General features: G+C 38.4%; 1 protein-coding gene across 1 annotated transcript; it reads right to left on the reverse strand.

The window, feature by feature from the left end:
* Positions 1-4,245: 4,245 nt before the first annotated feature.
* On the reverse strand, positions 4,246-11,743 carry pdzk1ip1.S (pdzk1 interacting protein 1 S homeolog). The gene is given in 5 exon segments (NM_001098435.1): positions 4,246-4,678; positions 4,720-5,411; positions 6,361-6,471; positions 7,436-7,556; positions 11,668-11,743. Coding segments are annotated over 4 exon segments (369 nt in total). The 5' UTR covers positions 11,732-11,743; the 3' UTR covers positions 4,246-4,678; positions 4,720-5,338.
* Between the last annotated feature and the right edge of the window lie 3,359 nt (positions 11,744-15,102).

The raw sequence follows: 15,102 nt of genomic DNA on the forward strand, positions 1-15,102 counted from the left end.
AGTCACCGCAATTTTTAAAAAGGAAGTCGCCGCGACAAGGCAAGTGTCTTTGTGCAGGAAAGATTTTGCACAACTTTTGATTCCAAGCAATTTATATCCCACAGTGCTTTGCGCTACGTTCTCCTCCCACGCAAGAGCCAGAAGTTGTCTCGGCGTTCATTCCCTCGTCGTGTTTTCTCCACGTCATTATGCCAGCGCAAGAATTTACATACTTTTACGGCTACTAATCTGTGTGTGCTTGTAGGACATTACAGTACTTCTCTATGTACATGCTATTTCTGACAAATCGCTTCAAAAAGGGTCTTTGTGCGTTTTGGAGCTACAGGCAATCTCAAATCGTGCTGTGTGCATAATAGCTGCCGATTTGCGAGTAGCTGCATGCAAAGACAAAACTTATGACTTGTCTCCAGAACTCGCTTTTAAAATTTGCGGGCGAATAAACTCCCTGTGTGCCCCTACCCTAAACTAACCCGCAGTACAGGTACTGAACACAAGTCTCACAGTCGGGGCCTTCCGTTATCTTTTTCAGCCTTGTGCTGTTTCATCAAGTTGCAAAATGTTACAGTGTAACAAGAATATTATCAGCTTGTGATTTTATCTACTGGCCCTGCAGTCCCACCAGAGTCAGGATTACATGGTATCTGTGTCTGGCTCAGCAAGAAGTTACTTTCCCAATACCCATCTTCCTGCCAGGAGTCTCCAGTCCCATCATTATTTTGCATATGACATGCATCTGTAATTGTAAAGATACATGCTGCTGATTGCTGCTAGCTACATGGCAGCACGCCGAGTATTACAAATGAGTCTATATAAACACAAGCTTATACACTTACTGCTTATCATTGGCAGGACATTGGGACGTTGTCCCTAAAGGTACAAGATACCCCTCACTCATAACGACATATATCTGGCTCATCAAACAGAAGCTATGTTTTTTGTCACTGTTGTTCTATGTCTCAGCTCCAAGTGCTTAATCTGATACAGAGCTTTATCAGCTTCATACTATACTGTATAAAGATAGGGGTTGTAACCTACTTTTAAACAAGCTGACTAATGTTGAATACTGTTACTGTAATAGTGTATTATATTAAGCCTTTAGACTAGGGCCAGACTGGTTCTGCTGAAATCCAAAGGTTGATTTCAGGCCCTGACCGCTAGCAGACTCCTCTTCTGTGTTTGCTCAGGCACAAGCACACTTGGTGGATTTTGCTAACAAAACACAAGAATTTTTGAGCCAAAATCGTAAGTTCATGCCATAGCCAACACAAGCCTTCTGAACACAAACACAGAAGAGAAGTCTGCTAGTGGTAGGGGCAGAAATCAACCTTCAGATTATAGCAAGCTGATTTTGACCCCTGTCTGGCCCTAGCCTTAATTTATTCTAAAAGAACATGAATTAGTCATGCCAGAATGGCGCTTTCCTGTTGTTTTGTTCAAGAGGGCAAAGAGGGACCTTTTTTGCACTAGACGCCACAATAAAGCTCAGCCTAGAAAACCCTTAAGAGAGGCAGTGAGAAACATTGTACGCTTTTAAAATAATACATATTTTATCATATCAGGCCACTACATTGGAATTTAATGCTCTTCCAAAGTCCAGAGTTGAGCACAATGACCATTTTTTTGTTGTTGTGGGGAGGGTATTTCTTGTGTGATTGTATCCTTTTCGGTAAAAAGTAGTAGTAGTGTGTTCTTTTTAGGCTAAAAACCAGGAGGATCTGCCAGCCGAAATATACACACTGAAGCTTATATATACATATATATATATATATATCTATATATATATAAACAACATATGGCCTGGTGCATAGCAGATCACCTGTTAATGTCTAGGTGCTGGAACAAACAAATCCCATAATATTAGAGCAACAAAAAATAGTCTACACTCAGCAGGTCTTGTTTCTTTCAAATATAAATTATACACATATTTGTGTATAAATATGTTTGTTTGAATGCTGTTTGCACTTCCTAAGGACGGCTCGTGTACGTGAGCCGAAACGTTGAATAAATAATAATATTTTTTTCACTTCACAAGACCTACTGAGTGCGGACTATTTTTTGTTTCTCTCTCTCTCTCTCTCTCTCTCTCTCTCTCTCTCTCTCTCTCTCTCTCTCTCTCTCTCTCTCTCTCTCTCTCTCTCTCTCTATATATATAAAATATATATGCAAGATGAAATTTGCAAAAATTAGGAATGCACTATTTAGGGATTCTGCACAAAAATTAGGGAAAAATTAGGGATGCACTATTTAGGGATTCCGCCAAATCTTTCAAGAAGGATTTGGCTAACTCCAGAAACTAATCTGAATCCTAATTTGTGTATGTGAGGAATGGTCAAAAAGAACCTTGCACATGGCACATAGAAAAATATTTTTTCCCTGTGAACCGCCGACCTAGTTCATTGCTTGAAAAAGATAGCATTTCTTCTTTTGCATTTCTGCACTGTAATGCCTATCAGTGTATACGAAGATTTGGGAAAGCAGTGGAGTTTTCTTTGCTGGTGTTATTATGCTAGCAGAGAAAACACTTCATTGCCTTAGGCTGAAGCCACACAAAGCATTGTTTACACTGGCAGAAAAACGGTAGTGGAGAAAACACCAATCTGCTCTAACAACATGAATGCTGTTCCTCTGAATGTACATAGACCATAGTGAAAATAGGAGCAGATTGCTGTTTTCTCCACCAACATTTTTTTCCCATAGAGAAAATGACTTGCTGTATTTAATGGCTTATTTACATAAATACGCTGCTGCCTGGGAGGGTCTGTCACAAATATATAAAATCGTAGTTAGCATAGCAGGAAAAAGCACAGAATGCTATGCATTCCCCCACAAGTGATGAGAGCTCATATATATGAGGGCTCGTGCCTATGAATTAAGTGCAACCTTACATGGAATCTCAAAGCATAGCTAGAATCCATAGGGCAAGCACCAAATATAGGAATTTTTATTCTAAAATACACTTACATTAAAATTAAACAAAATAACAAACACCACAATAATCCAAATCCATTAAACCCACCCATACCCTCTCCTGCCCACAGAGTCCACCTTTCTGTCCACAGGCAACATTTCAAAAACCCCCACCAAACCACTAATGCCAAAAGGCCAAACAAAGGCAAAACAAAGTCTTGTTTTTGTATGGCCTTTATACCACCCCAACACAATGCAATATCAAGAAAAGGTATTTTTTTGGTTCAATCCCCCCCTCCTCCCAATCTGCAGGAAAACAGAACACAACTCAATATTTGCAGAACATATCTCTGCTCGAACTCTGCTCTGTGCAATGTTACTGTAAGAAATTTATGGTTATTGCTACTTTTTATTATTCTTCTTTCTATTCAGGGCTTCTCCTATTAATATCTCAGTCTCTTATTCAAATCAGTGCATGGTTGCTAGCTTAATTTAGACCCTAGCAACGAGATTGCTGAAATTGCAAACTGTAGAGCTGCTGAATAAAAAGCTAAATAACTCAAAAACCACAAATAATAAAATGTGAAAACTAAATGCATGTTTTCTCAGAATATCACTCTCTACATCATACTAAAAGTTAATTTAAAGGTTAACAACCACTTTAATTACAAGTTCGGATACATTTTAGGAACAGGTTTATTAGCTGGTGTATAGCAATGTGCTGATCTCAGTTCTGTGTTAAGAATGTGATGAGTAGCATGGTTATCATTAACTTATTCCATGGGATTGGCAGTCAAAATGTTTACAATTTCTACCTTATTAACCAAAATGCCTTTAATGCTCTACTTGCTTCAACAGAGGCTTGTTTGCAAGAATAGATTTTACTGCACCGTATTCTGATTTCATGGGTGCTTTTATAAAGACAAGACATTAACTACAGAAGCACTGATACAGCTTTTAAAGTGATTTTATACAGAATACTATAATAATATTTGCAGAGGTTTATCACATGAACATAATTGTGCTGGGTGAACTATTACATTTACGGTACATCAGTTACAGTTGTTATTGACACAATAATGTTAACTTATTAACATATTTCTAACTAAACCATGTTTACTGTACATTTGCACTAAAGAAAGAAGAACATACACACATGGAATACGGTTATCTATATTTCCAACAGTCTCTTTTCATGTCTCATCTAGAGAATTTGACCCATGCCAGCAGTATTGCCATCAGAAACCATCATGTTTTTGTTTTTCTCTGAATTAAATGGAAAGGCCATGCTAACATTATATTTCAATGTGTCGAAGACATATTTACTACAATTTGCAATTGGTTTCCATTTGTTTTCATATGTGTGTTTTTAATGATTTAGCTGTTAACATCCTTACAACAATTTTAAGTCACAATAAAAATTGAATTAAAGTGATCAGAATGAAAAACAGCAATAAACAACATTAAAAGCGAAGCCTCGCAATATTTTTGTGGATGTAGATATGTGACTTTCATTTTTATTTACAGGCCAGTAAGGAATAGGAAGGCGTATATTTGGATAAAGTATTTAAAAAATGAAGACCACTTGAAAAGTTGCTTAGAATAGGCCAGTCTGTAAAAATGCGATGTTCCCTTTAAACCCTCTCTCTGAGACTGCTGCTGTTGGGCCATTATAAAGCCCACAAACAAGCAGGAGTGGAACTAGTTGGTTTTGGATTCCATATCGAACACACCAGTATATATATATATATATATATATATATATATATATATATATATATATATATATATATAATATATATATATATATATGCAGAGATCAAAATGCACATCCCTTTTTACATGCCATTTCTTATGTTCCTTCTATGTGCCATGGCAGCAGATTGGGGAAGCTCCATCTCTGCAACTGATTAGTCTGTTGTATCCATATGATATGAGCTCTTATTTGCTATGCCTATGTAATAGATCTGCAGCAGGTCGTTCTCTGACCTCCATGGCATTGCAAGCTTAGAAGTGGAAGAAACTTAACTTATCCACTGTTACAATATATGGATGAACTCACCTATGGTCTCCAGTAATATGGGTTTTGTTTCATTGTTATAATTGTATCATGTAGAACTGAGTCCATAAATTTGCTATCGTTATTTAAAAACAATTGATTTCTTGCTCTTGATCTCTTCGGAACTGGCCTAAAGATGACTGGAATTCATTTAGCTAAGGTTCTAACATTAATCCTGTAGAAACTTTATTTATAAACACCATTTGAGGAAGTAATGCCTTGCCTAATTGTTAATACATATACTGTGTTACCAGGTAGGCGGGGAAGCTGAGATTCAACATTTCAACATTACTTTGTCATTCTATTATCAGTCAGTGGGATGTTTGCAACTCTGTATACACTGTTTACATGCCATGAGCCCAACAGGATCAGTTACATAGCTGTAGAGCGGACATTGTCATTGACTTCAATGGGATTTTCATATGCATGAATATGTTCACTGGATCTGAAATTAGAAAGAACCACCTATTAAAACTCCTACCCTATTCAAACCCTATTGTAAACCTTATAATCATACAAAGTGAGATGGCATATAAGATACAGACTACAAAATAATATATTCTTGATTTTACCAAAAAATTACATAAACTTTGTGTCCCATTGACTGACTGCAGTGCATTATAGTACAGTGTAAGTATAAAGTTAGCCTCCATTCATCATGCATTTATTCTAATACATTTAGGACAGCAGACAGGTGTTACTAGTTGTTCTGTACGTAATCATTAAGCACTGCGTAACTTGTCGGCACTATTTAAATAAATGATGATGATAATCAGCATGAGAGCTTCTCTTAAAATTGATATACAAAACGTATGCATGTAAATAAGGCTTCTTCAGGTAGACTATCCTTTGCAGGAGGATAGGTAGGATTTAAAAGAAAAAACTTGGGAACCTAATGTCCCTTTAGGCAATGTAGAAATACACAGAGTATATTTGATACAACTTGCTAGCAAGCACTCTGATTTCTGCAGATACATTGCAGAGAACATTATTACTTGGGATTAGCACATAGATAGAACTAAAAGTTATCCCTGCTTGTCTGTCAGATCTATCAGTCTACATCAGGGACCCCCAATCTTTTTTACTCATAAGCAACATTCAGATGTAAAAAGTGTTGGTGAGCCACACAAATACAAAAAACATTACTTAGGAATGGTAAATAAAGACTAAGACTGGCTATTTGTTAGTCCTATGTGGGCCTGTAGCCTGCAGTAGACCCTTCTTAGATAAAACTGTGTCTTTATGCTTGTGTCCAAGCCAGAAATTTAAAAATGGGTACCTACCTAGAGCCTACCAGGAGCAACATCAAAGGGGATGGTGAGAAACATGTTGATCATGAGCCAATGGTAGGGGGGATCACTGGTTTACACTATGTGATCTCTAATGCCACTTACCTTAAATCCTTCATATTGCATGAAATGTACTGATTTTCTTTTCTTGCCTCACAACATTCGCTGGTGCCATTGGCGACCACCTCCTCAATGTCTTTCATGTTTATGCTTTCTCTGGAAAAAAAAACAGTAAATGATAGTAACTGCAGAAAACTGCATCTACACATGAAGAACTGGGCACCCTCTCACCCACTGCTGTGAAAAGCACCCCATTGATTGGGCTGAGAATTGACACAAGAGAGAGCCGCAAAAGCCACACAATGTGCTTTAGTTGCCACAGAAAATGAGAGAAGTGATGTTGTAAGAACCTGCTGAGCAAGAGAGCAGCACCCAGGTTTATCCATGGGAGGGGTGAGCTCTGCTGAAACTATGAGGGCATTTATTACAATGTACTTTTTCTTGCATAATGTCTCTCTCCAATGGTCTCCATTGTGCTTACTGTAAATATTTACTTGTCTTTTAATCCTTCCAGAATTTCACAATGCTTAGCAACCCATAGCAACAAAGTTGTTCTTGCTTTTAAACTGTGGATCAGTAAAGGATATCTGTTAATTGTGTTCCACTGGTTAATTTTCATTTTTTATTATAATATCTGCTTTGTTCTTAAGAGGATAATAATGCTTCTAAATACTGCAGCCTTGCCATCCCAGGACCTGATATCCCGGGTATAATACTTTATAGTTTTTTAGTGCTAAAATATAAGGTCGACAGTCGTGAATTTACCAAAAAATTTGTGATATGGGCATCCGAAAAATGTTGACGCACAACAATTGCTATGACTATTCTGACGGGCGAAAATATTTTTCACTGGCAAATTTTCATATTTATTTTTGCAAATTTATTCGCTGGTAGTGAAACGCAGAAATTGTCACGAATGAGTGCCTGGCGAGTTTATTCGCCCATCACTAGTATTAGCCAGTTTTACATACTGTTTTAGGCTAGCTTCAGCAACCCCAACCAAAAAGTAAGGCCCATTGGCTAAAAAATGTTTTAGTTATTTGAGTTTTGAACTTGATTGAGCTTTTAATGAATTCACATGGATGGAAAATGTAAGATGAAGTAAGGTTTGCACACTCACTGCGATCTCTTATCCCAAAACATCTTGGCTACATAGACCACAAGGACTAGAAAGAGGAAGACAGTCATTGCGATAAGTCCTGTTAACCACTGAGGAAATTTTCTGCCAGCATTATGATGAACTGCAAGACAGACATTAGTTTAGATGGGAAATCTGTTTCACAATTTTCAATACTCATTTAAAAAAGAAAGAAAAAAAATAACCATTTACCTAAGAATCAAGAAGGAACCCAGAAATATGTACTGTAGACTGTACAAGGCAGGCAAGCAGTTAAAGGAATACTGAAAGCAGTGGTGAGCTTTTCAGGACATCAATCCCAATAATAATTATGCATCCCAACCAAATGCATAGATAATGAAATGCCCAATAAGTAACCCACAAAAACAAAAGTATGGCTGGTAGTGTGCAGAGCTTGATCATTTTATTAAAGGAAAACTATACCTCCAAACAATGTAAGTTTCTATAAACATACAAAACAGTTCAAATATAAACCCTGCGTCATGTAAATAAACCATTTTTATAATAATATACTTTTTTAGTAGTATGTGCCATTGGGTAATCCTGACTAGAAAATTGCAGTTTTAAAAAATAAGGGCAGCCCCCTGGTATCCTATGATTCCTGGTGCACACACATACCATACAGGTTAGGTCACATGAGCCAATTAACAGTCCTGTTTTTTGCTTCCACACGTCTTCCTGTTACAGCTAGAGCTGCATGTACAGTGACATCCTTTGCTGTTGAAGGAGAATGCTTTGCTCAGGGTAGTGTTGGAAAAATATTTGCACATGTACATTAGGCTAGGAGTAGAAGAGATGAGCTCTTTGCTATGGAAAAGTAGTTGTTTGAATTTATAAAAACTAATGTAGTGGTTCAGTTGGGGCTAAACTTTTATTAGTTATGTTGTATATAAGTAAGAACCTTTTCTTTGCCTATGAATATAACAGCAACAATAAATAAGCGCCATTAAAAACTAATTAATAAATGGATAATTGTATCAGCACAAATAGTGCCAATAGGGTATCCCATGACACAAAAACAATATTCATCCATATACTCGGGCATAAAAGGCCCTGAAAGCCTCTTTGACATTAAAACAGTCGTGTGATATTAATATCCAAATTCTCCCAAATGTTTTCATATAAATAAGCAAAGAATCACAGTGAATATGTCACAGATGTAAAAAGCATTCAGTATATTTCATCATCTCATACCATCATCTATGAAATATTACTGTTATAGGCTTGGCACACAAGAAATTCTATCCACAACAATTAGATGTGGGAGTAGTCAATGAACCAAGATCAATGGCACCAACATGACAGGCACCATCTATAAGTCAATTGTTTTAAAAGCAAGGAGATGTTTGGAAAAGAGATATGAATGTACACTATAGCTAAAACCTTTCCACTGGAAGGATAATGAACATTTGTAAAAGTGTGTTGTCTTTAATGTAAGTAAAAAAGAAACACCTCTGCAAGGCTTGTATTTCTGGATATGCCTGGTAGAGCTTGGGTGAATGTAGATACCCATGTACGTATTCAAAAGTTTTTTGACAGCTCTTGTGCTATCTGAAAGCTCTAACTTACCCTTAAAGTACATAGTTACTATACATGCAGAAGAACAGATATGGTTTTAAACATGAATGGCCAAAATGCTACTCTGGATGAGAGAATTAGGGATAAACGCAATCCACATATATACAAATTAATGTAATTCAGGCTGCTCCTATAAATATAGGAAATGCTGACAATGCTTAAATCATAATCTTGGAAACAAGTCAGCAAAATCAGAAAAGCATCAAAGTGCAGACTTGACTGTGAGATCAGTGAACCTGGACAACCTTGATCAAAGTGCTACCCCAGCCATTATGCATGAAAGAACTCAGAGTCTTGAGAAGAATTCCTGTAGAATGAAACCTACAAAAAGCACAGTGTTCCCACTTCCTGGATATGGTCTAAGGCAGGGGTGTCCAAACTTTTTGCAACAAGGGCCAGATTTAATGAGGTGAAAAATGTGTGAGGGCCGACCATTCAGCGTGACATCCACGCCGAGGTAGCTAGCTTGTGATCAGGATCATTCACTCCTGGAGATGGACGCGTACACGGCATTTAGGAAGTGGAGAAGTGGAGTCTGTTTGGACTTATTCTCTGCGCCTCATTTAGACAAGGAATCGCTTGGCCGTATTGCTAACACCTTCAGCACACCAGCCAGCAATTGGTCCGCAGGCCTGACTTTGGACATGCCTGGTCTAAGGCAAACTGCTTTTCTGCCTATGGTTTCTGCTCTGGCATAACTCTAAAGTATTGCTGCTTCTCTTTGGTCAATACAGAAGTTTTAAAACCTGCCCTCAAACTCACCTAATGGCACCTCTGCTCAAAAGTGATTACAGTTCGTATTGAGCCACACCAAATGTGACTCCAATACACAGACAGACCCATCACAGAAGTTGGAGAGTATTTTCAGTCGTTGCCTGACTTACTCCTGATTCATACTGACTCTCTATAGCAATCCTTATGATGCTGTTTGGAACAACTACCTTTAACATGGTACCACAATTAGAAATTCTGTTTTGGGTTCCTGTTATAGGACTATTTACTTTTAGAAATGGATAGGCCATTTTGCCTATCTGAGATTGAGATATATGCTGTTTGATTTCTCAGGTAACAGAGATGATGTTTTGGGCAGACTATGATGATTCATGAATTTATTTTGGCATGAAGGATAAAGGAATAATTGAAACCGAACTGGCAGTAATGCAGTGAAAGTTGTACAGGTTGCCGAGGGCGTAGCCATTATTAAAATAAGGAAGTATACAGAATGCTATATATTACATTGCTATGTACAACCCAGTGAAAAACTTCCTGAAATGCCACTACATGTGAGAAAGTTAGCGATGTCTGGGATCTGCATTTTTGCAGGTTAGCACCTGTGTTTCTAAATGAGCCCCATTGTAAATTGTTAGGTTCAGATTTTCCTAAATATTAGGAGATGTACTCAGTTCATTTGGTATTGCAGGCAGTGTAAAAGGCGGTTTTACCCAATTAATGAAAAAATTAAATACTCTACATAATGAAGAAAATGTAATTCCAGTATGCATAAAAGTATAAGTCATTTAAAATGAATGTGGTGGCAATTTGTTAGGTACCCCTAGTGATTTTAATCACTGTTACATAGATACATAGTTAAGTTGGGTTAAAAAAAAAGACCAAGTCGATCAAGTTCAACCCCTCCAAATAAAACCCAGTGCACATACCTACACACACAGACTGAAACTATATATACCAATAACTATATTAATTGTATATTTTAGTATCACAATAGCCTTGGATATCATGCTTGTCCAAGAAATCATCCAAGCACCTCTTAAAGGCATTAACTGAATCAGCCATCACAACATCATGCAGCAGTGCATTCCACAACCTCACTGTCCTGACTGTGAAGAATCACCTACGCTGCTTCAAATGAAAGTTCAATACAGATATTATTTCTATAGTACTTGGGAAAAGTTCTCCTTTGAGTTACCCAACCACACTTGGGAAAAGATAGCATTTCTGTGAATTTTCGCCGGAGGCGAATTATTGGCAAAGCGAAATGGGTCAAATTCGCCCATCCCTAACTGGAACCTATGGAATAGCTGACCTAGGTCATAATACTTACATCATAATCTTCAGACTACTCAAGGGGAACTCTTAAGAGATGACGTGCCATTGCTATTTTTTCTAGTGGTTATCAAAGATCTAGATATTCTAGCTTTAATTTAAAAGAGTCATCACCAGCTCCATTTAATATACTTGCATAAAAAACGGTTTTTAGTATAACATAAATGAATCATGCCCCATACTGGAGCCTCGCCTTTCATTAAATATAATACTACGGAACACTGCCTACAACTTACAAAAGTAGATTCTGTGAAGAACATTCCCTTTCCATAATATGTAAGAACAACATGCTGAATTTATGTTTATAAATATACTGTAAATGTACTGTGAATATAATATAAATGTATATAAAAAATGTATATATAAACAGCCATTGCACCACTGAAGAATCCAGAATGAATAGCGTCTGTAAGAACAGAGAAATAAGAACACAATTATAATGCATATAAGGTAAAGAAGTATGTTTTACTCTCACAGGGACAGCACCCATACATCATATGATTCTAAAGGCAGAGGAACAGAAACAGAAAAACAGGTGTCAGACAACTGAATGCAATAGACAAGCAACATACCTTGCTGGGAATAGACCTGTCCCAGTGAAATAAGGATAAGGAGCACATGCTGCAGGGAGAACATAGTTGCAAAGAGATTCCACTGCTGCCTGTCCTGTGATCTGAAATGGAATAGAACATTACACTGTTGCAGAAAACAAGGAAGTTTTTGGAATAGTTAATGCCAAATCCAAAAGGTACACCTTTGGGAGGGACCTGGATTTCCTAACCTCATTCAAAGCATTCACAGTTCCTGTGCGAATTTACCTAGCAAACATTTTCCTAAGGAGACAATGAAGGAAAGTAGCTGCATACACTGATATACCAACAAGGAGAACGTTTTTTGACGTTTACTAAACAGACACTTTTGAATTCTGGAACACCTTTGCAAATGATCGCTTGCATTTTGCACGGGTCATATTGTTGTGATTGCAGTCAATGTAATTATATATATATATATTTAATGCAAGAGATGGCTATCAAAAGTTAGTGATTGTGTATATATTTAACCAGTATGAGACTGGTGAATTGAGAATCTCAAGTATAAATGTGTATTTCTGCAGCAAGTAACTCTGTGGGGCAAATTCACTAAGATTCGTAGTTGCGTCCGCTTCACCGCACTTCGCCAGGCGTATTTTCACCAGCGCTACGCAAATTCACTAAATTCCAAAGTTGCGCTCAGGGGAAGCATAAGGTTGCGCTGGCGTTAATTTGCCAAGCAAAGTGAAGTTACGCTAGCGATGCTTAATTTGCATACGGCGCCAAATTCAAGTTACAATGGAGGTAGATGTAGCATCACTACACAAGCCTGGGAAACCTTCAAAACAGCAAATAAAATATTTTTTTTGCCCTACACATGTGCCCACTGTACAGTTAAGTTGCCATGAGTTAGGAAATGTAGGGGGGAAGGAGGGTAGCCCCAAAAATTTTTTCGATCTTTTTCAGCCTATCACCCATAAAAAAAGAAAAAACGCCAGCGTTTTTTGGGACTTAGAAAAATGTTTAACTTTTTTGGAAACAATCCCTTTCCCTAGACGTACTCCATGTCAGTACGTTACGGGATAGCCCCTCCTCCCTGCTCCAATTAGAAGGAACCTCCCCAAGCCTTTAAAAGGCCAACCACACCCACCTACCGGCGTCTTTTTTTTCCTTCTCTTATGCTCTTGGCTTTGTTCTCTGAACAAAGGCCTCAATCATTAGAAGCAAATTTTTGTTTTTCTCTTTTACGCCTAGGAAAGCATTAGGCCTGCCCGGAAGGCGTCCTAGGGACAGGGGTTTTGGTCCATGGGACCTTTTTTCCCCCCAGCACACTACCTCAGACCTGGAGTCTTCTGAACTTCAGCTTTTGAATCAGGTAAGGCACTGAGGTGCAATGTTTGCTACTCCTTGTCTGCCTGTATTTCAGTTGCCTTCCTGTATTGCTATCAAGAGCATTGGGTGGCAGGTGCTTGTCCCCCCATTCGTGTGCCCTCCCGACCTGCCCAGAGGGCCTCAGGCGGCACTGGTGTATGTGGCCCCTACACCCCATTTTTACGAATGGGCGAGGGAGGTGGCAGTTAACAGGCTAATTAGTTAGGGGCCTGAACCTTACTGCCCCCTGTTACCTTTGTTTTATTTTTGTTTTAATGGGGGCAGGTCATGGCCAACTGCCTCCCTCAACAGACTTTCCTAAGGTGGAGGTAGTTAAAATAATAAAAAAAAAAAAAAAAAAATATAAAAAAAGTTTCGCTATAGGCTTCATATTATAGCAAACTTGGGCCTGTGCAGGAAGCACCAACACTAATTATCCAATTTGCCTCAGTATAACCTACGCAGTTGCTTTGGGTTCCCTGCCTATGCAGACACCAGCTGAGTATAATCAACCCCCCACTGAGTGCAGACACCAGCTGAGTATAATCAGGTCCAGCTAAAGCAAGTGGAGATGGCCCCGCCCACTCTCTAACTCAGCAAGCTAGGAAGCTGCAGCCTCAGGTAAGTCCTGCTGTTGTCAGTAAACTTGTGAGGCCTGTTTTCCTGTTAAAGGAAAACTATACCCCCAAAATGAATACTTAAGCAACAGATAGTTTATATCAAATTGAATGACATATTAAAGAATCTTACCAAACTGGAATATATATTTACATAAATATTGCCCTTTTACATCTCTTGCCTTGAACCACCATTTCGTGACTCTATCTGTGCTGCCTCAGAGATCACCTGACCAGAAATACTACAACACTAACTGTAACAGGAAGAAGTGAGGAAGCAAAAGGCAGAACTCTGTCTGTTAATTGGCTCATGTGACCTAACATGTGGTTTGTATGTGTGCACAGTGAATCTTACGATCTCAGGGGGCGGCCCTTTTTTTTTAAAATGGCAATTTTCTATTTATGATTACCCAATGGCGCATACTACTAAAAAAGTATATTATTATGATAATGGTTTATTTACATGAAGCAGGGTTTTACATATGAGCTGTTTTACTCAGTATCTTTTAATAGAGACCTACATTGTTTGGGGGGTATAGTTTTCCTTTAACAATAGAGTGTCCTGGAATTTGTGACATTAAAGGGTCTGCTTCCAGCCTTGCATAATGAGCAGCAGGTAAGGAGTGTGTCCATATGCTGTTCTGCAGTGTACTAAAGTCTAACTAACTGCTTGCATGCTATATATTCATATGCTTATCTGCACTGTGCCTGGTTATGATTGTTTCCTGCCTGAAAGCACAAGCCATTTACAAATAGGACACCAGTAGCCCTATTGAATATGGATCACTGGGCTGGGGGGGCTGCTAGGCTCTGATATATACTTGCTATAAACATCAGATAATCCATAATATGTATTGCACTATTTTTGTTCTGCATTCTATGTTTTGGCTATTGCTCACATAGAACAGGTAGCCATAATAGAGGTCGAGCAAAGGTCTGGCTGAATGCTAGGGCCTGATATAAGCTTGCTCTATGCAGCAGCTAATCTAAACTATGGACCTCATGTTTCCGTGATTGTACCTGTGCTCCTATTTTGTTCTACAGCTTAAGCTCTGGCTATTGCTCACAGGTAAAACGTGGCCCTATAGGATGTAGAGCACAGGTCTGGCTGGCAGCTAGGCCCTGAGACATGCTTGCTCGAAGCAGCAGCTAATCTAACTATGTATTTCATATTGCTGTGATTGTACCTGTGCTACTATTTTGTTATACAGCTTATGCTCTGGCTATTGCTCACAAAGAACACGTAGCCCTGTGAGATGTAGAGCACAGATCTGTCTTGCTGCTAGGTCCTGATACATGCTTGCTATAAGCAGCAGCTAACCTAACTATGTACTACAGGTTTTCTGCAGTTTATGAGTTGGCTATTTCTCTCATGGAACAAGTAGCCCTAATGGATGTAGAGCACAGGCCTTTTGAGTTGCTAGGCCCTGAGATATGCTTGCCCTAAGCAGCAGCTAATATAAACTATGTATTTCATGTTACTGTGATT

This window comes from Xenopus laevis, chromosome 4S (genome assembly GCF_017654675.1).
Source record: "Xenopus laevis strain J_2021 chromosome 4S, Xenopus_laevis_v10.1, whole genome shotgun sequence".
In the NCBI taxonomy this organism is placed as follows: Eukaryota; Metazoa; Chordata; class Amphibia; order Anura; family Pipidae; genus Xenopus; species Xenopus laevis.